The sequence below is a fragment of the Meleagris gallopavo genome, chromosome 10 (assembly GCF_905368555.1).
Source record: "Meleagris gallopavo chromosome 10, MGAL_WU_HG_1.1, whole genome shotgun sequence".
Lineage (NCBI taxonomy): Eukaryota > Metazoa > Chordata > Aves > Galliformes > Phasianidae > Meleagris > Meleagris gallopavo.
The window spans coordinates 22,942,605-22,968,318 of record NC_139413.1 but is presented as its reverse complement, the minus strand read 5'-3'; the positions used below and the strand labels follow the sequence as shown (position 1 = coordinate 22,968,318).

The 25,714-nt window shown below is 34.7% G+C and overlaps 1 protein-coding gene across 3 annotated transcripts in view; it reads left to right on the top strand.

Annotated features, from left to right (window-relative positions):
* The window catches only part of BEND5 (BEN domain containing 5), an 853,353-nt gene that overhangs the window by 19,503 nt on the left and 808,136 nt on the right, over nucleotides 1-25,714 (top strand). For all 3 annotated transcript variants that reach the window (XM_085232377.1, XM_085232376.1, XM_085232378.1), the window contains exon 3: nucleotides 23,919-24,043. In XM_085232377.1, coding sequence (XP_085088503.1) covers nucleotides 23,919-24,043 — 125 coding nt within the window. The remainder of the gene's footprint in view (nucleotides 1-23,918; nucleotides 24,044-25,714) is intronic.

Here is a 25,714-nt window from a genome sequence, read left to right as displayed (position 1 = left end):
TTATAAAAGGTAATAAATCTCATATTTGAAATGTATGAGTTTGGGTCAGTCATAGTTTCTTTTTGCTATTATTCATTAAAACATTATCAAATTATCCTGCTGGAGTGTAGTGCTCTGTACTGTAAATGTTTCTCTTATCTTCTGCTTTAGAAAAACTGAGAATTTTGCAAAGTAAAATCCTTCTAGGAAAGGGTTGTGTTCACCCCTGCTGTTTGAAGAAGTCCTTCCTAATTGTGTCCAGTCCAAACTTTGATGTTCTTTAGGGAATCAGGTACTTTAACATCTTCAGGGCAAATTGGTATTTCAAGCATTTTATTTTGTGAGGACCTAAATGAAATTAAATTTAGTTTAGCTAGTTACCTGTACTGTCTTGTTTTGGCTTAGAACTTATTTCTGATGGGATTGGTTCGGTCAGTGGTCTCTTTAGTGTTGTGGCTAGGGTTTATTTTTATTTGCTCAATTTTGGAGATTATAAACTAGTATCCCCCAGTGATGAGAACTGTTTTTTTCTTCTGGGAACTTATGTAACAGCTTTGCTTTCTTTTGCAGAAGGTAATAATTCTTTATTAATTTCATGTGACTCACATGAAACCTTTCAAATCTGTTTTGCGAAGTGAACAAAGAAAACATGAAGCAAATGTCTTGGTCTTTAAAAAGAATCTGGTATTTTTATGGTACAGATGCCAGTTCAATCTTTTGTGAAGAATGCCAGTCTGATGTTCCCTCTCTACAAAAGGAAGGGTTTGGGCAATAATCCTGCAGCATGGGAACTTCAAGGGTTTGACCATAAATTTTCCAGGCTACAGAAATGTTTTATCAGGACTCGGATAGAAGGAAGGACCTGAAAGGGACATCATGACTTTCTTCTAAGCCCAAAAGCATGACTGAGGAGGCCAGAGTATAATATTGTAAGGTATTAGAAATAATTCTGTAGCTCTGAAATGGACTACAAAACATGGAGAGATTGAAATCTGTGCATTTGAATTAATGGTTTTCTTCTGAGAGTGGTGGTTTATTGGGTTTCTGGGTGTTCAAACAGACTTCCTTGCACAATCAGCTCATAAATACGGAGAAACCTCAAGTGTGCTGGATTCTTGGATTACTCTAGAGGGTGCCATCAGACAACATGGATGACTTGTTCTTTTGAAATGCTGTCTAGAGACTGTTCCAGGAGGGTACAAAGCATGGCACATGCTGGCATGTATTCAAACTGTGTTTCTACAGCCTTGAAAAAGCCTGCAAGAGGTGACATCCACTGGGCAATCATCTTGCTCACTGCACTGGTCATAGTGCTTTGATAGGACCAAATTTCCCCTGAGCTGAGAATGCATGTGTACCAGAGAGGCTTGCAGACCATTTTTTGTACTATGCAAGGATTGTCTTTGCATGTTAGTCACAGGCAGAATCAAAACAAATGTGTCTTTTTCCTTCCCCTGATTTTTTGATGTAGAGACCTGGCAAATGAAAACTGTTGACACTGCCAGCTATGTCTTCACTGAAGGTCAAAGCAATGAGAATTCAAGTATTGCTCCTTTTGTTTAGTATATCTGGATTGTCAGTCTCCATAGGAGTGCTGGTTGGTCAGTCTGGCCTGTACATGTTTGTGCATTAACCACAGCACATGGTCTTGCCTGGAAGGATGTCATGGGAAGCAGGAGTTAGCGATGGACTGTTAGGTGCTGAATTGCAGGGACAGCTATGGCAGTAGAGGAAGGAGCAGTAAACAAAACCCTGATGTCCCAAACCTGACAAGTAGTTTCTGCTACTCGTAGCTCAAATTGCTTGCTTTATCATTACGTTTGAGGATTAAAGAGTAAGACTGGCTCACAGTGGTTCTTAAATCTCAGCGTTCATGCTGTTAAATACAGGGGCCTGTTCTAAGGTTTTGAAAATACATATTTTGGCTTGTTAGACGAATATAATGCTGTTTAAATGTTAAAAATACTGTGTTTCTTGAAATTAGAAATGAAGCAGCCGTCTGCTTTTATTCTCATTTCAACCAGAAGTGGAACTCCGCCAAGAGTCATTAAATCTTCCATCCTTTGGATGGATTCTTATTTTTTATGAAAAAAATGTTGTGATTGGGTAATTTGTGTATTGTGGCTTATGTTCAAAAGGTTGTAATTAAAGTTCTGTGAAATTTGAGATTCAACCTCAATTACTGTAAGCCTCATTATTATGTTGATAGATATACCACCACCTTACAGTGAATGTTTGACAAACATTGATGTGTCTTTTCCTGCAGCTGGTTTATAAAATATTTCATATTAGAAATCTGATAAAAAATTCAGTGCTGATGAAAACTATTTTAATCAGCTGGAAAAAAATTAAAACATACAATGTATTAAAAGATCCCACGTGACTGAGAAGTACCCTCATATCTTTTTTGTTAAGGTTTTAAATATCTTTCTGTATTTCAAAAATAGGATAATGCACTTATAAAACACTTTAAGCAACACTTAAACTTAAAGTAAGTGATTGTAATTCTGCTGATCTCATTGTAGCCACTTACAAGTGTGAAATAGGCCTTTAAGCTTTACCACCAAAGATATCTTTTGAACAAAACCCAAGATGGTGTAGGATGAATTGCCCTTTGGGGATACTTGTGTCCCAGTTGCTAAGGCTTGACATGTAACTTTAGATAGGTAATATTAGATGAGATTAATCTTACCCATGATTACAAAATTACTGTAAAATTTGAGTTATAAGAAATTTTCTGAAATGGGTGTTTGTTTGCATAAAGTTTAAAAAAAAAAAAAAAAAAGGAAATTAAGATGATACAGAAGATGATGCTTTTAATGTTATGGACAAAGAAAAACTAAAGCACGCCGTAGGAAGTAGTTGCATTTTGTCTATCTAATGAACTATTGTAATATGCTTCCAAAATTGTCAAACAAAATACCCTTCTTTCACCTTGATTTCACTGGCACTACTATAATGTACTAGATGGTGAATAAAACAATGCAAACAAGACTAAAAATAACATAGTAATAGAAATAGTTTTTTTTTAAAAAAATTACTGGTTATTTTCTTCCAGCACATTTAAACATTGCTGGTAGGAGACCAACCTGCTTGTTGGAGCAAAAACTTATTTTTATTCAGACTTCCTATTTCATGGTAGGCCCTGTTTAGTTAGAATCGCTAGATCAGGTAGATTTTTTTTTAGTTTTTCACTTCTATAAGAATGCTCACATGCAGTGTAGAAGCAAAATAAATGAGCATTGATATATTATAATTAGTGATGATGCCTGTTTTCAGCCTAGTTTTGTGGCATTGAGGTGTATCTGATTAATGAAACAGTTTATTTTAGTTATTTTCTTATTTGTTGGCAGTAATTTATACCATATTTCACATCAAGATATTAAGTGGTTATTGCTTCCAGCAGGGATAATTTAACAAATGTTTCCCTCCTCTGAAAATGTCTGTTCCCAGTTCAAAGCAGTGTTATTCTATCAGAGTATCAATACTTGTGGGCTACTGCAGGTTAGAAGTCACAAAAAAATTAAGAACAAAAGATTGATTTAATATTTTTTATTTTTTAATGATGACCCTGGGCATAGATTAATGGATGTAGCATGCACAAAGTGATATCAGTTAACATATATGACATTACTCAGATGTCTCAAACTCCGGAAAAAGCATGTGAATGATTTATGGAATTGATATTAATCTCTTTCCAGTAAATGCATTACTAAAGTTACATGGGAAATTGATGTTACTGCTGTAATGCCAAATTAATTTCTTTCTTGCTAGGTCAGCATTTCAAATTGAACTAAATATTAACCTTTTAAATATCTAAACAGATCAAGTATGGAAGACTTTTACAAATGGAGGAGTGCTTTGTGTTGATGTGATATCAGTTAACAAATAAAGTTTTAGTCAAGTATTTTAACTTAGGAGAAATGGATATCAATGACTTATGGAACTAATGACAATGTGTTAAGAACTACAGAGTATAATGGTATTGCTAAAAATTAGGGGATTAGCTGTAGTTAGTGATATACATTTTCAGTCAGTTTACTTGATAATCTTCAAGACTTAATCTTTCCTTCGCCTCTTACCATGTTTGCATCTTTACAGCAAATACAAACACCGAAGTGGTTGATTTGTTGTTTGACTGGCCTGAAGAAGGTTGAGAATAAGCAGCTGGAAATGGATACAGAAGTGTCTTAGATTGGATAATTTTAAGTTCAGAGCAGAAATTCAATATCCTCTGTATGAGGAATAACCAAATAGAGTAGGACTCCTTAGTCAGGAAAATAGACAACTGACAAAGCATATATTGGAGGTGTATAAAATTATAATTCTCAGTCAAAATGACACTGAATATTGAGCAGTTGCTCTCTGTCTCTTTGTACAAAATATGGGGGCTATTGGATGAAAGTAGCAGATAATATAAGAAAGGCAAACAAAGGGCAATGGTTACTTGCATGTTGTTTAATTAAGTTGTGGAACTTGTTCCTTTGTGATATTGTGGATGCTAGTTTGTGTCATGCTTTCTACCAATAAAACATCTGATAAGACCAGGGAAGAAAAATCATTTGAGAGTTACTATACACTGACACCATCTCTGGCTCAGAAGTTTCATAAGATGTTTATTGTAAATCGAGGGATTAATCAAAAGAGAGATATTTAAATGACTGAATTGTTCCTGCTCTCTTATCTAGGGATCCCTTTCTGGCACTGTTTCTGCCTAGAACTTGATCTCACTAGGTAGATACATCTGGTTAAATGCTTAGTCATTTTTAGTTCATATGTTAATATTTTATATTTGACTATATTCTAAAAATAGATTAAAAGCTATAATCACAACATTAGCATCATTCAAAACTATAATTTGATAAGATAATTTCAAGATTTTCCTTCCAATTAATGTTTCCATTCAAAATAATTTCTTATGAAGGTAATGGTTGAAAATGCTTTGCTATCATTATCAGCAGTTATCCAGAAACACCTTTGATGCAGATCCTTTAAGATTTAATGCTATGTATTCCTAGTTCCTACTTAAATACATTTACATCAAAATTTCAGATTTTGGTGTTTTTTGTTCTAAAATTGCTCTTTGACATAAAATTAAATTATAGAAGATCAACAAGAAAAATATAGTGTACAGAGATGATAATGATGTTTTTCAGAATAAGTAGAAGAATTTTCATGTATACTGGGTTCTGAGATAAATTTCCCAGTTTCCTTTTTCTGGCTCCATTCAGATTTTTCCATCTGGAAAAATGATAAAGGGAAGTATAAGAAAGAATAACAATGTCCTTGCCAGTATGAAGGAACATTACATTACATTGAGCAAATACCCTTATCTGAATGTACAATCACTGAAATAAATGCAGCTGTGTTTATTTCAGCATAATCAGATATATTTGAATATAAAATCATTGACATAAATGCAGCTGTGTTTATTTCAAACTGCTCATGTTAATACGAACATGAATATAACATCAGTTAATCACTCATGAATGTATAGAGATAGGTATATACAGTGACACAACAGAGGGGCCTGTAACTGTTGAAAGTACCAAAAAAAACCCACACCCAATTGAGTTTGTGATTTACCTAAGAATATTTATAACAGCACTGGATGTGGAGATGCAGAGTTCTTTGAAATCCCTGGATTTGAATAAACCTACAGTTACTTCACAGAGAAACAGGTGATCTGTTCTTTGGTTACTAAGGGAATAATCACTTTGAAATATCGATTCTTCAAATAGAGAGCCAGGTTAATTTTCAGTCATAGTTGGGTTTGGGTCAATCTCTTCTGGTGGATGTAATTGATAGCATTGCAGACCCTATCTTTACCTTAGTTTTTTTCTCTGATTTTGAGCCTTGAGAAGAGCTGTGAACCACTATTACAGAATTTCATCTTAGTGAGTTCTCAAATCAAGGGAAAATCCAGAGAAGAGCAGTGCCAGTGGGGAAAAAAAATCAGTATTTTTTGTTTTATTAGGGATGCTTCTTGCCCTTTCCTCATTGTAGTTCTCTGCCTTCCCTGTGCTGTTTATTCTTCTCTTCCTTTTTGAATCAGAGCTGTCCAGAATTAGAATAAATTTGTAAATGTACTTTATGCAGATGATGGTATGTAGATGGAGGAGAAAGAATGGCTGTACTCAGAATAAGGTGAAGTGCTGTCAGAGTAGTAAATATTTTGTAGCTAAGAGGTAGTTGTAAAGCTTTATTTCCACCTGGGAGAAGGCTGGAATATTCTGCAAGACTCAATAGTGGTATTTTGTTCAGTTCAATAACCTGCATTATTATTCCTGTTATGAAGAAGATAGCAGCACAAAAGACTTGGTTCTTGACTGCCTAGCAGCTTTGTGAAATGAGTGCAAAGTGGTTGAGAAATGTTGAGTGCCTTGCATTAGTTTTGTATAAACCAAATGATGAATGAAATTTAGGAAATTTCGTATCTTATCTTGTATTATATCTAGTAGGATTTGATCCAGCAGTGATGTTATAAAGAATAAGGAGAGGGGCTGAAGCAGTGAAAATACAGTGTGATCTGAAGATTTCCATCGAGTCTGCACTCACAGGGATACTGTCCACACAGTTTGGTGCTGCTATTACTCTGCTCTCACTGACCTTGAACTGAATGTTCTTGGTCATTTCCAGAGGTCCCTCAAAATAATCTAGAAGATAGTCATCTTTTTTAAAGTTAGAATACATCTCAGGTAGATTGTGTTCATTTCCTTCTCCCTCTACATTGTTTAAAAACTCTCAACTGCCTTCTGTTCCAAAGTTAACAATTCAAATTAAGAGCTTTACTGTCTTTAGCTGCCACTGTAATGTATGAAGAGGCAAAAGACTGAGATAGGTAATGGTCTGTAGTCCTGAAAGAATAATTGTTGAAAAACATAATTCAGAATTGGTGTTTCTACATCAAATGCCAAATTTTTATTCTCTGAGTGATACTGTTTGATTTTTAACATCAAATATTTTGCTCAGCTTAACAGTACTTTAAAAACATTTTGGGTACATTAAAGGTTGGTTTGCATTTATTGATTCTGTCTAGTAACCTAATTGCCTTCTAGGTTTGGCCTTTAGCATACTAATTTTGATTTAGTGTTTGTATTTCTGAAAACAAACTGGGAAGAAACCATATGTTATCACATGTGCTCTTTAGGCAGCTACTGGAATTCCAGGAACTACTACGTACCATAATGGGAAGGTAAATTACCCTAATGCATTAAGGATTTATTATTATATTCCAACAATTAGTGGTAGAATCACATTTCTGTTTCTTTCAACTAAATCTATAACTCTGTGTTCATAGGCAGTATGATTTATTCTGTTTTTTAAACATTGTTTATTGTTGCTACTGTACTGTAATGAATAATTTATTTCCAGTAACTTTTTCCAAGTTGGTAAATGAATGTCAAATTTCTGAGATGAAAAACTTTTAATCTTTTTCATGAATGCAATATTAAATAAAAAAAAACACAACACACAACATAGAGCAAAAGAGTAATACATTTAGATTATTTTTTTTTTGTTCAAGCACTTTGGTCTTTAACTAAGAAATTACATTTGCAGTGAGTTTTGATAAGTTTGGATTTTTTGGAGACTTACGTTCCTCCTTCATCTTTATTCTTATTTCCACTTTTTTAGTTGTTTGTATTAAGGTTCATTTATGTGATGCCTTTCATATATCTTTCATGTTGCTGTTAAGTTATATGATTAAATATCTTCAATACTCGAGTGATCATATAAAAATGTATATATACCTGCACTGAGTTGACTGCCCCTTTTGTAGACACATGCATATTAGGTTTCATAGCAATGGTAGCATAGCCCCAAATGTCTTTAGACTAGACAAATACTGAGATTGTTATTTTACTCTTAGTATTGTGCTGTTACATTGCTGTCAGAATATCTGAACTGGCCAGTTTGTGCCTGTATTGGACAATGTGATGTGATGATGCACTTATTCCTCTGAAATGTGTCATAGACACATTCCCTATTAAATAGTAAAACTAAGACAAGGAGTAGATCACCAATGTAGTAAGTAATCTCTGCTCTTGTCCGAAAGCTAAAAGATGATAGTAAGTTGTAAATTCAGCTTTTGGCTGTTGCTCTGCATTTCCTCCAGTTCTCCTGTATCACTAACTTTAGAATGGATCCATTTTCACTTACTCCAAATAATTGCTAGTCTCTTGCTTGGTTTTCATAATCTTTTCCTGTGTTGGTTTTGTTTCCTCTCTGCATTTTTATAAATGTTGTTGCTGAAGTATCTTCTGTTTTGTACTGAGAGAATTTTGGGCTTCATTTCATGAGTGCATATACCCAGAGCTATATCAAATTAATGATTGTTATCTGCATCTCCAGGACTCTGTTATTTTCTTTCCATTAGCATCTACTTTGTTTTTCACTACTCCCGTCTGTGTGCTCTTTATCCTTTTGGATTTAGCGATATATTTGTTTCTTCCCTCGTATTTGCACTAAATTTTCATCAGGAAATGTTTCAGTCCATTTTATTTCAGTCGTGATTTCCATTCTGTTGTTTTTCTTTCCAAATATCCCCACAATTGCTCCTTGAAAGATTTTCTTAAATGTATCCTTCTAAAACATCTCTCCGCTTTTTTTTTTTTAATGGACCAGGATATCCTTAATCTGTCTGTATGTTCTTTTGGATGGGAAACTTTTCCCATAAAAAACATTGACTGTGCATGTTAAAACTTTTCTCCAGCATGGAGGATTTATGCTTAAATCTTTAGAGCCTGGTTATAAGCAGAGATCTTTGGAAAAATTTCAGTAGAACTATAGTGATTTCTGTTGTCTTTGGATGACTCATAAGTTTGTGAAACTTTTGAAACTTTCTATAAATTAATAGTCGTGTGGCAGTTGGGAAAATTTTCTGCTGGTCAGAGGTCAATATGAGTGAATGCTAGAAGTAAGATAACTGATTAGATGACATGAAAATAAGAACATTTTAAGCAATTATAATCAGGTTCAATTAAAAGTGTCTGCTTGGTATGTCTATAGTGTAACAATCATTATGACATCTATGTATCTTTTAAGGTACTTATGCTTAAAGTCTCTTGTTACATATTTTTCATTATTAATAGAAATGTTTAAAAAACATTAACTTGCTCCTATTTCATTAATACAGTAAACATAAACATTTTTATTTCTACATGAATAAGCATACCTTGTAAAAGTTATACAGATAGAATATTAAAATTAAAAATCAGGAATAATTAGTTCATAAGGTGATAATTGTTTTTTTGTGCAATTCCTTGCACAGGAATGAAATAAATGTTTCTAATGCATTTAATATAGAGATTTTTTTATGCATTACAATGAACATGTTATGACAAGTGCATGCACATAAATTCAAACTCAAAGTTGCAATTAACCTTGGATATATTTAAAAACTAATTTTAATTAACCCTTTTATCTTCTGGTTAATGTGCTTTATATACCAAAGGACTTACATTAATACACCAGTAGCTTCTTAAATACAAACAAAAATTATTTTGTTTAAATTTCAGTATAAAATGACCTTGCTATGGATTCTCTGACAGGGTGTATGTACTATTAGTATAATATAGTATATAACAAAAGTACTGTTTTTGTTTTTTTATTTTAATTGAAAAGATTTGAATACACCTTTGGGTTATTACATAACTAGGTGAATTAGCACCTCTCTCTTTAGAAATCCAGTAAGACTGGTTTTGAATAGAAATAGTGCTATGTGTATGTCACTGCTTTTGGAGACTCAAAGTAAACATTCAAGCTGTAATTGATCAAGGTCATGTCATGCACACAAGAAACTATAATACAGCTCAACTATCACTGCATTTTTCTTGCTTCACAATATTGATTTTATTTTCCATTTTTCCTGGCCATCTTTTAGGAAAACAGTCTGTTTTTAACATATAGGACCTTGTTTTCTCATTTTGTATTACTATGGTCCTACCAGACAGAAATAACAAACTTGAAGATGCAATAAAATTAAGATTTTTTTTAAAATAATCCACATAATTGGAATCCTAAATGAAGCTTAACTGGACATGCTGATAGGCTGAAAACTCTAGATAGCAAAGAATTACTATAAGAGCAGAGAAGTCAGTATTGTTGGGATTACTTTAATACTGGAGCATCCCTGCACACCGTGCCCGTAGATAGCCCAATCCTCTCATTTAGCTCTCCTTCCAAGGTTTTGCAAATAGCTTATTGACTCAAATATGCCTCTGACTATACTGTGTACTTCAGCCTGTATATAGACATAATTAACAAGAGAATAATCTGACTGTTCATCTTACTACTTTCTTAATATGGAATAAAAATTACACAGATAAAGCATCTCAGCTGAAGACTTGCTGAAAAATAAAGATTGTTCCTCCTCAATAGGAACCAACTGGTTTCTGTAAAACCAGGTGCTACCTGTCTTTCTTAAGAGATTGATAGAAGTCAGACCTGCAACATGATGGAAATACTCAGAGAAGCTGACAACTTGTTTCTGAATTGTGAGGTGGTACTTCCCCTTCCAGTAACTCTGTGTTTCCTTTTAGCTTAGGAAGGAGAAGACTTGCTCCTATTACATGGATATAGTGAAGTAAATTCTCCTGTCTCTGTGTCTTAGACTCTTCAAGACCTCTCTGGGCCCTCTGACTCCTCTTTGCTGCCTACTAGCATAGCTGTAACATAAGTACTGTTTTGTCATAATGTTTTTGTTGTGGCAATTCTCTTATTTTTTTGGCCATCAGAAAGGCACTGGGATTGTGGAGACTTAGTTGGGAGAGATTGTGAATTTTTTTAACTGTAGTGTCAATATTTGGCTAAGAATTCGATTATGGTTGTAGCAGAAATGCCAAGTCACAGCTTAAAAGAGTGATTGAACACCTGGTGGGCAGGCAGGGCCAACTCAGAGGAGCTCAAGAACATGCAGTGCACTTGAGTGACCAGAAGGGCTGGAGCCCTGATTCACCTCTTCCCAGACATCCTTTAAGGGTTGGCTGTGGAAGTGATGGTATCTCGTTGGAGATTCCTGCTTATCTGAAGCCTTCCAAGGCTAAGCGCCTTTTTTCCCCTTTTATTTCTGTATTCAGGCTGTTGCATTTGGACTTATCCTTACTTGCTGAAGCCTAGGACTCTGCTACCCTGCTATTATTGCTGTGCTTTCCATCACATTATAGTGTTACAAGGTAACATAGGAATTACAATAATAGTCATGTTTTAATGTGACTTTTAAAGTCACAATTTCCCTTTTTTATTTTTGTGTATTGAAGATAAATATGATAAGTATCAGTAAAAACAAACAAACAAAAAGGTGGGAGGCTTTGTTGGACTGGCTTTACCTCTTTGAAAAGGGAAACCTGAAATCCTGGGTTATGAAAGTAGTATACTGTAGTATCCTTTCTGCCTTTTGTGAAGACATGAAAACTGAATACAAAGGGCATTCTGAGAAGGATCTACCTAGTATTGAGTTATTTATTTAATTGTAGCACTTGCATTGTATCTGCATATATACATAATATTTGAGCTCTTATTTGAACATCTTTCCTACCAATTTCCTCTCTCTAACAGTCTTTTCCTCCATTGTATACCTTCCCTTTTCTTTGCCCTCTACCCTCTATATGCTTTCAGCATTACTTTCTGATGAAATCTTCACTTGTGTAAACCTGGGGAGTAAAATATTATGTTGATGGTTTGGCTTCTGTTGGTATTATGATGATAACCGTGGAATGTGCTGTCATTCTTACTGTAACTGTCCAAGGCTGAGAACTTTATTACATTTCTGAAAATCTTTTTACTTTCATCTGAAAATGAAAGGAAGCAGAATAAAATCAAGTTTACATTTGAACTAAGCTGCATGATCACTTATGTATATAAAACTCCTTAGGAAACCAACTTTAATTTTTTCTGTTAATACAGTTTTGTTCCCACTTTATGACAATTATCATATAAGATATTATTTTTTTTTTTACTGCCACAGTTTAAAGTGAGAGCATTAAGTTAAATTAATTTAACTTCTGTTGGCTAATGGTAATAGTAGTACTTTAACAGCTGTTTGCTTTCCTGAATTGTCCTTGGTGCTGAAATTGCTTTTGTATCTAAACAGCAAAATGTGTTTATAGGGCTACAGAATATGGAGATAAATTCAGCCTGTCAAACAGATATTATTGGGGCTTTTTTTATACTGCATTTCTGGGAGTAGATCTTGACTACAGTGCTTTAATTCTAAGCTGTGTTGTGCCTTTGGACATCTTACAGAACTGTTCATGGAGCTTTTCTGTTTGATTTATGACCTTGCCTGCATGGACTTCTGATCAGATTTTATTCTCATTTAGTGCAAGAAGGGCTAATTATGAAAGTGACAAAGACTCTTTCATTGTGCTAAAGCTTTTTGAATGACAAAAAGGGGGCTTTAAATTAAAATGAACTTTAACAAGGCATTTTCACATTGAAGTGATACACACTCTACCACTGATAGAGTAATTCATTTTCAACCCTTTCTGATTCTATAAACACATTGTCTCACAAGATCAGTAATTTTTTACCTCTCAGGCTAATGAAGAGTGGATTGTAGACCAATGAATTCTCTTCTTGCAGAGCTGTTTTGACATTCTTAATTTTTTCTTAAATATCAAAGAAAGGACAAAGAGCTGTGATTTTATTGCATTAATATTAATAATCATTTATCTGCCAGAAAACATTTAAATATCACTTGACATTTGCAGAGAAAGATTAATGTTTAATTTACTACAAACATAGAAATACTTTGAAATAATAAGAAAATGCTTTTGGATTTGCAAAATGGAAAAAGAGAACCCCAAATTAAGACAGACATTCAAATATAGTAAAGTACTAACTATAGCAGAAGACAAAAACATGTTGCTGCCATTTAAATGTCAATATTTAAATAATCACTTATGATTGAAAAAATTACATCAACTAGCTTGTTTAGTTAAAGTTTTGACTAGATCTTAAAAAAAAAAAAGTGCAAGCAGTTTTTTTTCTTTGTACATCCATGTTGGTACAGTTAAGAAAGCTGCTGTAATTTTGATCAGTATCATACAAAGCAACATAGTGTAGCTTCTTGTATGTAAATTGTATATTATGCACTGGAATAAAGCTGAGTTCTAAATGGTATGGGTATTTTATAATTGCTGGTGAGACTGGAGTTCAAGGAGGGCTTCCAAAGCAGGCTGGTGACTGGAGAACTGCTAAGATAGCAAGCCACAGGAGTCTGAAGAATGTGCATGAACAACTTCCATTTCTGAAAGATCAAAATACAGTATAATAAATAGGAACACAGAAATCACCTTGTGTAAAAACACATCATACTAAGAAGTACAACAGATCAGCAGGTAGATAATGAAGCTGTGCATGTCTAATCGGATGAAATAGCTAAAAATGTGCCTAGATTGCAAGAAAACTTATCTGTAAATTTTATCATGGAGATTATAATACAGTGACTTTAGCTCAAGGTAATTAAATAATGGGGTTAGTGTAGTGAATAAGAATAATGTTTCTAGCCTTCAAAGTGTGGGTTTTTTTCCCTACTAGATTCATAGTAGCATAGATAACAAATTCAGCCCTAGTAGAAGTCTTATATAGGACAGGCATTTGTAATGAAAATCTATCTCAGGCCAGGGTTCACTGAAACATTTTTTTAAGTTACAGAAGGAAAATGTTAGCTATAAAACTTTCAATTTCTTTAAAAATCCCACTTGTGATCCATCTCAAATGCAAGATTCCTGTGCAAGATGATGATTGGAATCTTTCAATTTTTACTCATTATTTAAATAATAATAACAAAAAATCAAACTAACTTACAGCTGTAGAGACGTGTGGAGAGGTCTTTGAGGAAATAATTTAACTATAGGTCTTGAGACTGATTGAGGTTTCTATCAAATAATTTTCCTCAAGTGGCAGTTAGTAATTACATTGTGGAAGGATTCACCTGGAAAAATAGATCTGTAAGTCAGGTGCTAAACTAGACCAATTGCAGAATTACAGCAATGCCATAATAATAATGCTGTAATAAATGAACAGAAATATCTTTGCTTGTAGAATGAAATAACTGCTTTGTCTTTTGTCTTAGACCACATAGTCTTTGCAAAATGATTTCTGTACTGGGAAGTAAGCATTAGATAAATAGGGCTACTGTAATGTACTTCAGAATGAAGATGTGTAACTTTCATGTTTTAACTATTTGCAATGTGTTGCTTGCCCATTTGTGATGTCTAGGCAGCAGATAAATAAAGTCTTCTTGTGCAAGAGGCAGCAAAAGCCTTTAATGATACATATTGAGCATCACGCCTGGGCAAAATAAGTAGATGTATTTCTCTCTAATATGTACCAATAATGGCACATCCTGTTGTGGTACAATAGTTCATATTCTCTGATCTGTTTTCTTTTATGGTTAAGGCTGTGGATCTTATAATTTATTTATTAGCTTATTAATTATTTATTTAGGATAGCACCCATTATATGCTAAGTGACTTACAAAGAGAGATTTCCCCAAATGCTTTTAGTTTTAAAGCTCTACTTTGAAAGATGAGATACATACAAAATAGTGAGCTACTAGTTCTGATAACAGATGTATGTATTTTAAAACAGCTGAGTTTTGTGATACTAATACACAATTGTATTCTCATTTTCTTTTAACAAAGATTCACTGCCATGGGTAAATAACTGCCCATCTGTCATGGTGGTCTTTGGGGAGTTGATAAACAAGGAGCAAAGAAGTCAGTAGTACACTGTTTTTTCTGGGCATTTGGTGGTTTTGGTGTAGTGGGTGTACAATGGCCACCTTAGGATATGGGCTACCACTTTTAATGCATTCATGACACTCCCATCTACTCTTTTGCTCTTCTACTTCATTGCTGCCAATTTCTATATTTAAATCATTTCTACTTTATTTGGAGTATTTATACTGCAGTCTTGGACTCTACTGATATTTTTTGCAGTTCTTAAATATCTCACAGATGTCAGATTAAAAATACTGCTTTTTTCATTCTTTTCAATTTCTATACAAAATGAACATTGATATTTTATTATTTACAGCTTGAGATTTTTAGCTCCTTCAACTGAAAGCATCACTATTTATTGATAATGACAGTTTTGAAATGAGGTTCTTTGGCTGCAAGGGATTAAATATCAATCTGATATGATCAAAACTATAAAATTCCTGAAGCAAGATTTTATCATAATTTCATTATGTATACTGCTAAACCAGCTGTTTACACAATAATGCTTGTAGTATATGGGGATGTCCATTACTACATTGCTTGTGGTGGTTATTTTGAGCAGTAATCACAGAATTGGAGGGATTGGAAGGGACCTCTTGAGGTCATTGAGTCCAATAATAATATAGAATTGTTGCTTTTTGTCATTGTTCTCTAAACTGACGTCAATATCAAAACAGGTTTTGTTAATGAATGTACAAAGAAAAAATAATCCAGTTCTTAGTTCATGCTTTCCTGAAAATTATGGTAGAAACAGAACAAAGGTTGCTCCAAAAGTACCATGGACAGTACAACAAATAAAAATTGTACAATAACTACTTGATAGAGCAAATTCTAAGTGAAGACAGTATTTTCAACATACACCTCCATTAGCTATTTTCACCAGTGATGAACAAGAGCCTGCATGCCATGCTTGTAACAATCGATGTCAGTGGGGATGTTAACTACTGTCACCACTGCTTAAGTGTATCATCCACCACCTCACTGTTGTGGACATCCATCGTATGGTCTCCATAAATGTTTATCAAGTGTTGATGAATGTCTATGGGTTCCTTTTTTTCTACATGGAGGAATTCAATTTCACACCTTTGCTTCATACATACTTCCATGTCAGATGTCATTTTGTCGTACTGCTCCTCTGCTGCCATCTGTCACACAGCAAAAAAAAAAAATGTAATCAGAATATTGTTGGGAAAGTTCAATTTCTACTGCCATACCACCAACATTCACCTCTGATACTGTGGGCCAATCTTATAAAACGGCAGGAATTACTTCTGGAGCAGCTCTTGTATACCTCATGTCTTTTTATAAATGAGATGTAGTACTTCTGTATCTTTTCTGTACGTTCTTCTATACATGTTTCTAATCCACCTTGTTTCACGTGAAACTCTCCTGCTTGTTTTCTTTCTAAATGATGTTGTTTATTCTTCTGAATTATCTATAAAGGAATGTACCAGGTAATGTGATTAAGAAGCCTTTGGGACAAATGCTTGAGAGGATTTAAATAATTTATTTTGTGAAATCTTTAATAGTGTCTCCACCGAAGGAGAACCTTCAAAGTACTGCCCCAAAAATATTAATGACAAGTCCTTTTCTTGCAAAGTCTTTTGCCTTCAGTAATTTTCTACTCTAAAGAAAACTCTTTGGCCTCCTTAAGTGGCCATTTCCTTTTTTTTTTTTTTTTTTGCTTGATTCAGAGGCTGATCACACAACTTTATTTCAATCAAATGATACAAATTAGAAGCTGTAAGTGATAAATTCTGCCTTTGACTCTAATTACAAAGTTTCAATGAGATTGTAGGTGTGATTTAGTCTAAACCACGCTGTTTATCAAGTTAAATTTTGGAAATATTAATACAGAAGATTTATATGTTTATTCATTATGCTTCATGGGATCACTCAAGCAGTCGCTGTGATCCTTGATAGGACAGAATGATCTTCAGGGAATGGGCCTATGCACCTTACTTATATCACTTGCAAGGAAAAATATTGGAAAAAGTATAATTTGAAGTAGGATCCTGGCCAAGTATGGAGAATTACTTGAGAATCATGCTTTCATAATTATAAATCCAGAGGAACACCATTCAAATCTATGTTTCACCAAGAAAAGTTGAATTGGAAAAGATGAGATCATTTTTAAGTTTTGGATTCAACACTCTCCATGCTATTGCTGAATCATTTCATAGTGGAATAAATAAACAAAGGGAGACCAGTAAATTATATATACTTAAAAGACCAACAAGATGTATTTTATGCTTTATTATTCATGGATAACAAAGGTGTAAAAGCTAGAACTTTGATATACTGTCAGTCACAATCAGATTTTATCATGTGGTCTAATTTCAGTCAGAATGGTTTCGCTTCTCAAAGTTGTGTATTAATATATACATCTCCCTTTCCAGTGATGGGAGCTGGCCTTTTACCAGTTGATGTTCATTCCTATAAAGTCCTTTTCCACAATTAGACTCACAAAATCTACTCATTCACTGCCCTTTGGATGTTGTTATTGATAGAAATTTTAAAATTTAATGAAGGCATAGCAATTTTAACTTGTTTAATTGACGTCGGGTGGGATAGAGAAGAGACTATCAATAGAAGTCTGAAGCATCCAACGTATACTTTTGAAACACTTTGCCTGTTTGATAACACCAAGTATTTTTCTAAGGCTTTGTGGATTTTGATAGAATGTTATGATCATCAGTATTGTTTTACGAGAGATGTCAGGTTCTCAAAATGCTTAATTTTGAAAAGTATTGTGATTATTTTCAAAATATTGATTTAACTACAGCAGTGTAAATACTACTTTGCTGTTTATAAATACAATTTCAATAATTTAAATATACTTAATTCTACACTTTTTACTTATGCATATGTGTGTCTTATGGTATTTGTTTTTATTCAAATTGCGTTTTTTGCAGTTTCATGAATCTTGATTTGACATATGCTTTGGGCAGGAGTCCAGATGATGCTAAAATAATCAGAGGTTTTCAGATATAGTTGTTACTTCATCATAGTTTTTCTTATTTAAAAATCAAATTGTATTTACAAGTTGTTTGGTCCTAATAGTGCTAAACTACTTTTTATAAAATCTTTCCACAGATAAAAAAGCATAAAGCTAGTGAGAATTAACAACTTATTCTTAGATGTGTGAAAGATTTTTTTTCTTCTGAAAAAAACAAAGTTTTTACAGATCTTGGTCCCAGTGATTCTGCTTCTATTTAGGATATATCGGTAAAAATTTCTTTGCGTTATCATCTGAATGTGTTTTGTGTTCCTTAAGTATGAATACTATTGGGAGTATTCCACTTTCTAGATTTCACCTTATTTTGTAAGATATGGAATTGTATGAAAATATAGATTAATACTGTATGGTCATCTTTGGACTTGATCTCAGGTTCAGCTGGTGAAGATGATGTATATTCTAATATGTTCCTTGGTTGTTTTTGTTTAAAGAATTTGTATAGATTGAAATGCAGCTGCAAGTGTATTAGTGATTTTTCTATTTCTTACTTGTCAAGATTTTTATTGTGTGGATGAAAAATAGTATTTCAAAACCTGGCAGCATATTGACAAAAACAGAAGAGCACTTTATGTAATTCTTTTTGAAAAACTACCTCTTTTAGAGGCAGAGATTGCCTCGGCTCCTTCCATTCATATGTAACTTGATCAATAGATTTATTGATAGCTTTTAGCCAAGGTTAATTTTCCCCCACCTTTCCACAGTTCACCATAGTGCTCGCTATTTGGAATTAAGAAACTAGAATTAGGCTCTGTAAGCAGGGCACGCAATATGCAAGTGTGCTAGGTGTAAAAGGAGGCATTTGACCTTTTGTTGCTAATCTGTGACAGGTGCAGGCTATTTTCTTCCAAATGGTGTTAATTTTCATGTGCAAATCCACCCCCTGAAACCTGCATTCTATATATCCACCACAGGGGAATTGGTGGTCATCATGAGTACTGTAATGGACAGCTGAGAGGGATAATCACTGATATTTCAGCACATTCATGCTTTGCAACTTAGTCGTTTTTAGTGCACTTCTGTTTTCACTGCTTATTAGGGAGGCTGAAGTTAGTTATTCATTGCTGGACAAAAAAGTGTCTGAGAAAGTTCATGTGCAGGGAACAGCACATTGTTACAAATTAGTTTCCTTTACCATTTCTGGCAAACTCATTACAAAGTAATCGCGCCCTGTGCTGAAGTGCACTTCCTCTGGGACCAATAACTGTAAATAAGCAGGGCTGCAAGCTGGCTGATAAGTTGTTGTTCTGAAGATAACGGTCCTTTTTAGCAGAGTGTTTGACCTTTTTCTTTATATTGCCTCAGGCTTGTCTAAGACCCTCAAGGTCTATTTTTCATCTTAAAATTCTCTGTAGGAAAGCACAATGTGTGGTTTAAGAAGATTTTAGGATTGCTTAACATATCTATATTTTTCTAGCATTTTTATGATAATTGTTAAAATGCATAGTAAGTTTAGCTAGTGTTTTCTTAAACAGGTTTTCTTTCTTTGTGTAAAGTATACTTACTATTGATGTAGGAAGCAATATATGTTAATATTTTATGAGGACTAAGTGTGTGTTGCATGATTAATAAATAGTAACATGTTTTTTCCCTGACTTCTATAGAAACTTGAAACGTGTCATTGACCCCTTTTACCACTTGCATTTTGAGAGCATTGCACTAAACATTACTCTGTAAAGCAAATATAATTAAAAATTTCAGCTTGAATGATTAAAGAAAAGGATGTCTCTTCTTTTCTCAGAATGTAAAGAATATTGAACAGAACTGTGACTGAAAATTGAGCATGTCTTAAAAACAAACCTCAGGGAGACCTCAGGGCTAAGTGAAAGTCAGTTTATAGACATTTGGGAACCTAATTTGTTCACATCTTCCTTCGAGTTTAAAACCAAATCTGTGCCAGTAATTCTGTGAAGTAAAATAATAGGGGAAAAAAACCCACAACTATTTTCAGAGTGACCAACTCCATAATGGTTTGTAAATGCTGACTACTCCAGCAAATTTTTTATTTTACTTTTAAGTTACAGTCAGTGATTTCACAAACGCAAGTGCACCCAAGCTGTAAAAAGAGAAATAAAGTAAGAAATACCTTAAAATGACAAAATTCTAATCTTACTGCTAAATTTGTTGTTTTTCCTCTGCTGACTGCATTATTTAATTAATAATAGTATTTAAGATAAATGAAAAGTTAAAATCTTACGTTTTACAAAGTTATTCACAAAATATGCAAATCGCAAACTGTACAGTGATGATCTCTTAAAATCTCCTAGTTTACTATGCATTTCACTGTGTTATGTGTAGTATTGAAATATAATTCTCACACATTAGAATATATTTCCCAGTGTCGCTGTGAAATTGTTAACTTAGATTATGATTAATGTTGGGAGGTTTCTTCTTTGATACAAAAAAAAAAAAAAAAAGAAAATGAACGTCAATTTTTTTTTATGAGGCATATATGAAAATCAGGAAGTGTTTTGTTCTTGCAGTTCTAGGCTTCTTTGTACCAAAACTGCTGTCTTGTTTAGTGACATCGCTATGTGGGTTGAAATTAGGCTGACAGATTGTGAGCAAAGGCTGTGATACCACGAACAATAGCCTATTGAGCATGAGGAACTTGTTGAATTGGTTACCAGAGGCATTAGTGTTAGGTCCAGCCTATTTAGCATCTGGAAGACAGAGAAGAAGTACTGTGCTAATGGAAAGTACAAATGATACTAAACTGCACATGGCTGCAGGTGACTGCAGCAGCTGAGATGTATTGTGCAGGAACATAGTAAGGAGCAGTTCTAAAGGCAAAAGGCAATAAAGTGAGATACAACTCACAAAAGGAAAATAGTGCATTAAGCAGGTAAGTATTCAAACCGAGTATTTGGGATAAATAGAATAAAGCGGTGTTGGGAGTCTCTGGGAAATCCTTCACACAGTGTTGCAGCTGCTGCTGGGTTTGAGTTGAGTATGTAGCTCTCCCAGGGCAGACTGGGACCAGCTTTTCACCATCAGTGATTTCACTGACCTGTTCCAGTTCAGGAATCCCCTGGGCTATGCGAAAAAGTAGCTGTGAGTGAGCAAACTGTCCCTGGAACAGTTTAGATCAGTTCAATGTTAAGACAGAAGCTGAGATGTGTGATAGGTCAGAAATCAAGATTTTGTTTTCGATGGCTTGCAGTTGAAGTTCTTAATGGTCTTCGAACTTAAGTAAAAACATTCAGACTTGAATTTTATTTGGAAATCTTTCCATCAGATTTTGTCTGCTGTTTTGTGCTGCAGGTAATTTGCTCTGCATGGGGGGGTTACTGGGATCATTGGAGGCTTTTATATCTTGTAGTTAAGAAGCAGGACCTATTCCACAGTCTGTATTCATCAAGCCTTCTGCCTTCATGTTAAAGGATCTGTCAGTACTGCACAGACCACTTGAGTTGCCATGACTTTGGGTGCCTATGCATTAAGCTATGTTCAGAGAGGGCTTGTGACCCCGTGACCTGAAGAGTGGCCTGTTCCTATTCTTGTTTCCCTGTGGCCCTATGTGAGGTAACCGGAATCCAACCTATGCTGCTACACAGCTTGGACCACCCAGCTGTAACTCTCACTGCTCTTCCTCAACAGGAGGGGAAGAAAATAAGATGAAAAAATCTCATGGCTTGAGACAAAGGCAGAGAGATCAGCTAGCAAATACCATCAAAGACAAAACAGAGTCGATGAGGAGAAAACTTTTAAATTTATTGCAAATTAAAATAGGATTGGATAGTGAGACAAATTAAGTACCAACTTTCCCCACCCCTCTCTCTTTCCCAGGATCCTTTGTTCCTGCCCCCACAGTGAGTGGCACAGGGGCACGGAGAAGGGCAGGTTCTCAGTTTCTAACAGCCCCTCTGTTCTCTGTTTTTATCCTCACACATTTCCCTGACCTGGCGTGCATCCTGCCCAGGCAGCAGGGCCTTCAGGAAACAGCCCCCTGCTCCAGTGTGCTCCCTGTACAGGCTGCAGGTTGTCTGGCCCTCAGCACCTTGAGCACCCATTGCTGCCTCCTCCCCTGGCTGTGGTGCTTGCAGGGCTGCTCCTTATCTGTTCCCTCAGAGTGTGTGCCATGTTTTGCCTTTCCTTGAGCACTCCTTCACCCCCAGCATTGCTGAGAGACCTGGCCGTATGCTGAGGAGGGGCTGTTGGAGCAGGCCCAGCATCTCCACAGTTCCTGCACAGCAGGTGATGTTATCTGTTTGCAAAAGATATTCTTGCTGCACAGCATAGCTTTTCTCCCCACCCCCCCCCAATATTTCTAATTCCAAATGTATCCTTCAGGCAAGTAGTTAGGAACAGATTGTTTGCATGAAGAGGTTTTCTGAAGTGGGAATCGGTGAGAAGAATCTTCCTCTGAAAAGGAGGCTGTGGGCAGGAAAGCAGAGGATAACATTAAAAATAGGGAAAGTTGAAAGTTCTTGCTGTTCAACTGGTAAAGCCAGTAACAATTTAATGAAGAAATTCTGCAAATGTATTGGTGAACAGATTTGAATTTTATTTACAGCTTCTTTACCCAAAAGCAGTTTATGATCCAAATTTTCGTACTTCTGCTCGTGTTTAGTAGCATGCTACTGATGATCAGCTACAGTGACTGAGATGAGACTTGCTGAGGAGGAAGTTGTTTAGTTTCAGTGATGTTATTAAGTAACTATTTGAACAGCTTATATCCAACTTGGGAATATATATTTAAATCCACAAATATATCTGAAACCACAAAAACAGATTGGGTCATCTTATAGTGCTAGTTTGTTTTACAGGCATATATTGTAACAGAGCAAAGTTCAAATGATAAGGTGTGATAGGATGATATTTGTTTTGGATGAGGAAAATGTGAAGCTTGTTTTTGAATTAGTATTTTTGTAGTCCACTGTGAAGTGGACAGTCTAAACCGCGTATTAGATATCCTAGCACACTTCAAAGGAAAAATGCCAATTTAGCAATTTAAAAGCACTCAGCAAGTTTTCCCAGTGCTGAACTTCGCTTCTATAGACTGTGTTTGCTTGCTGAATAATGCTATGGGGGAAATTTGTCTTGATTACATTTAAAATTTTTATTCCATGAAGTTCACCAGGAAAAAGATGAAGGCTTGTAGCCTCATTTGTTTTGTGAGCTGATACTCACCTAGATTGCAAAGAAGTATTAGGATGGCTCTTGAATCATGGAAAATATAAGGTCCTTGCCATCTGAGGAAAGAGTGGGCAGTGAGCACCAGCCTGAGGTGCCAGGTGGAAGTCTGAGGCTTTCAGAGGTTGCTCTGACACGAGCAGCAAATGGAAGGAAAGAAATCCATGCACAAGGGACTTGAAAGAGATGAAGAGATTTTTTTTTTTTCCACAAAGTAGGAAAATAAAGTTAATACAAACCATCCTACTATCATTTCTGTTAACAGAGAGAATCAAAGAAGAGGTCAATTTGAATAATAAAAGCCCTTGCGGTTGTTTTTTTTTTTTTTTTTTGTGTATACAGATATGTTTTGTTTACTGGTAAGTGTGAGGCTGCTCTGAAAGTAATGCCTCCTAATTTATTGTGTTGGCCCATGACATCAGAAGTAAATGTTGGTAGTATGGTAGTAGGCTTTGAACCTTCTCACTGGTATTCCATTATGTTTTGTTGCCATGTGGTAGATGGCAGCGGAGGGGCAGCCTGACAAAATGGCGTCTGACATGGAAGTGCATACCAAGCAAGGGGTGTCATTGAGTTCCTCTGTGAGGAAAAAATGGACCCACTGAAATTTGTTGACACTTGCTGAATATTTGTGGAAACCCATAGGTGTGAGTGCAGTGAGGTGGTGGGTGGTGCGTTTCAGCAGTGGCTACAATAACATGAAATACAAGGCACGTTGTGGATGGTCACAAACATAGCATGCAGTTCTTGTTCATAGTTGTTGGAGACTAGATAGAAAAATACTGTTTTGTAGTTGAGAATTTGCTCTATCAAATAGTTATTTTGCTCTTTGTAGCTATTGAAGTTTGTGGAAATAAACTACTTTGAGTGAGCTATGTATTTTACTCTGTGACCATAATTCAGTCATTTAAAAATAATTTTTTTCTATTGCAAAGCCCGTTACACATGCAATATACATTTTAAACAGCAAAGTTAAAAATTTTTAAACTTTTCTCTTTGTAGTTCTTGTTCTAGGACTTATCCATTTATTCAAATGCATTATTTTTCAAATGCTTTTTTAGGTAACCTTGGAAGAGTGGACTACATCACAGAATTTGAGTACGACCTTTTCATCAGACCAGATACCTGTAACCCACGCTTTCGAGTTTGGTTCAACTTCACTGTTGAAAATGTAAAAGAATCACAGGTAAGTACATATTAATTTAAATAACATGACAGCTTTAAACATTGCTTACACCAGAATATCTTATATTTTCCTTCTAAAAGAAAAAAGATGTTGTCTAGGGCTTGTAACTATCAATTTGTTGTAAAATACGTTTCTGTCCTTTGAATTTTGGTAAGTAAAAGCAATTAGCATCCTGACTGGATATCACTATGTCTATTTTCTGCTGTCTAAAACATGTAATCATTACAAAGACAGCATAAGAATTACCACCTAATGTTATTTGTATTGATAATGGCTGATGTATACTAATATATATATGTTTATCTGATCTATATATGAAAACCAAGTCCATCATACGTGTTGAAGTCTTAGCATTCAAGCCTTCATTTAAAACATCTAGAATGAGTTACCATTCCAAACAGATATTACTGTTGTGTCGTGTAACAGAAGAGAGGTAGTCTTCATGTGGGTCCTGTAGAAAACTTTTATCTTCAAATGTGAAAGAACTTGATAGGAAACGGCTTCATCTACTTTTAAATAACATATATTTACATTAAAAAATGAAACCAGGACAACAAAAACATGATAGACAACTGGAGAAAGTAAGTATTTTTGTTAGTTTAAAACAAGTGATAATAAAAAAGTCTTTATTTTCACATTGATAAATCAGCAAAGATTTATTTCCACTTTCCACGTGTTCCTGGTATTTTATTGTTTATCACAATCAGACTTTGATTTTTCACCTAATGGTGGGAAAAACCCCATGCTTAGTAAGAGAAAAACTGGAGAATCTTGATACTTGGATTTCTACAAGACTAATATCTTTATATCCACCACTGTACTATTCCTGTTACAACTAGAAATCATGAAATTTTGTTTATCTTCCTGGAGCCTGATAGTTTATCAGACAGGCCCTTTCCCCTGCTGTGCCTTAGTCAACTATGATCAAATTATATAGTCACGAGATGAATGAGAATCTGTCTCAAGGAGGCAAAGAGATCTGGTAGAAAGATACAATATATATCTAGTGCTTACAGGATATTTGTTTTCATGGTTGTCTACATGAAAGAGAACAGTTTCACTATTTAGTTTGACTTGTGAGGTCTGTTTTTATAATGTGTCTTCCTATAATCTTTTTTTCATCTCTCCAATTTCCGTTAAAATGAGACCTGCATGAACTTAATCTAGTCTGGAACCTTATTTAGGTCTTTGTGCTAGCAGACACGGGCAGTATTAGTCATTGCATCTCAGCTATATTAAATGAATTCTAGAAATTGCTATTTCAAATGTTCTGTGTAACCTGGTTTGTGCATCTTGATTATTTTTATTGCTGTAAAATAACAAAAACCATCTCATGCCGTATTTTACTTAGAACTGTTGCACTAATGTGCAAGTAACTTCTATCTCTTTACTGGCAGAAGCACATATCTTAACTCTATGAAACTAATTGTCTGTATAAATTATACTTACTGTTGCTGTAACATATAGATAATGTGGCAGGTAGACAGTTCTTTGTGTTAACACATCTCAGGTCTGATTTCAGCCATTTAGATGAGGTTACTAAACTTACCAATTTTTTTTCATATTACGTATATTAAATTTCCTTCTTACTGTTCCTTTTCATTGTTTAAAAATCTTAACTTAGATTTAAAAAAAAAAATTGAGAGTTTTCATACAGTAAGAATCTCTTCA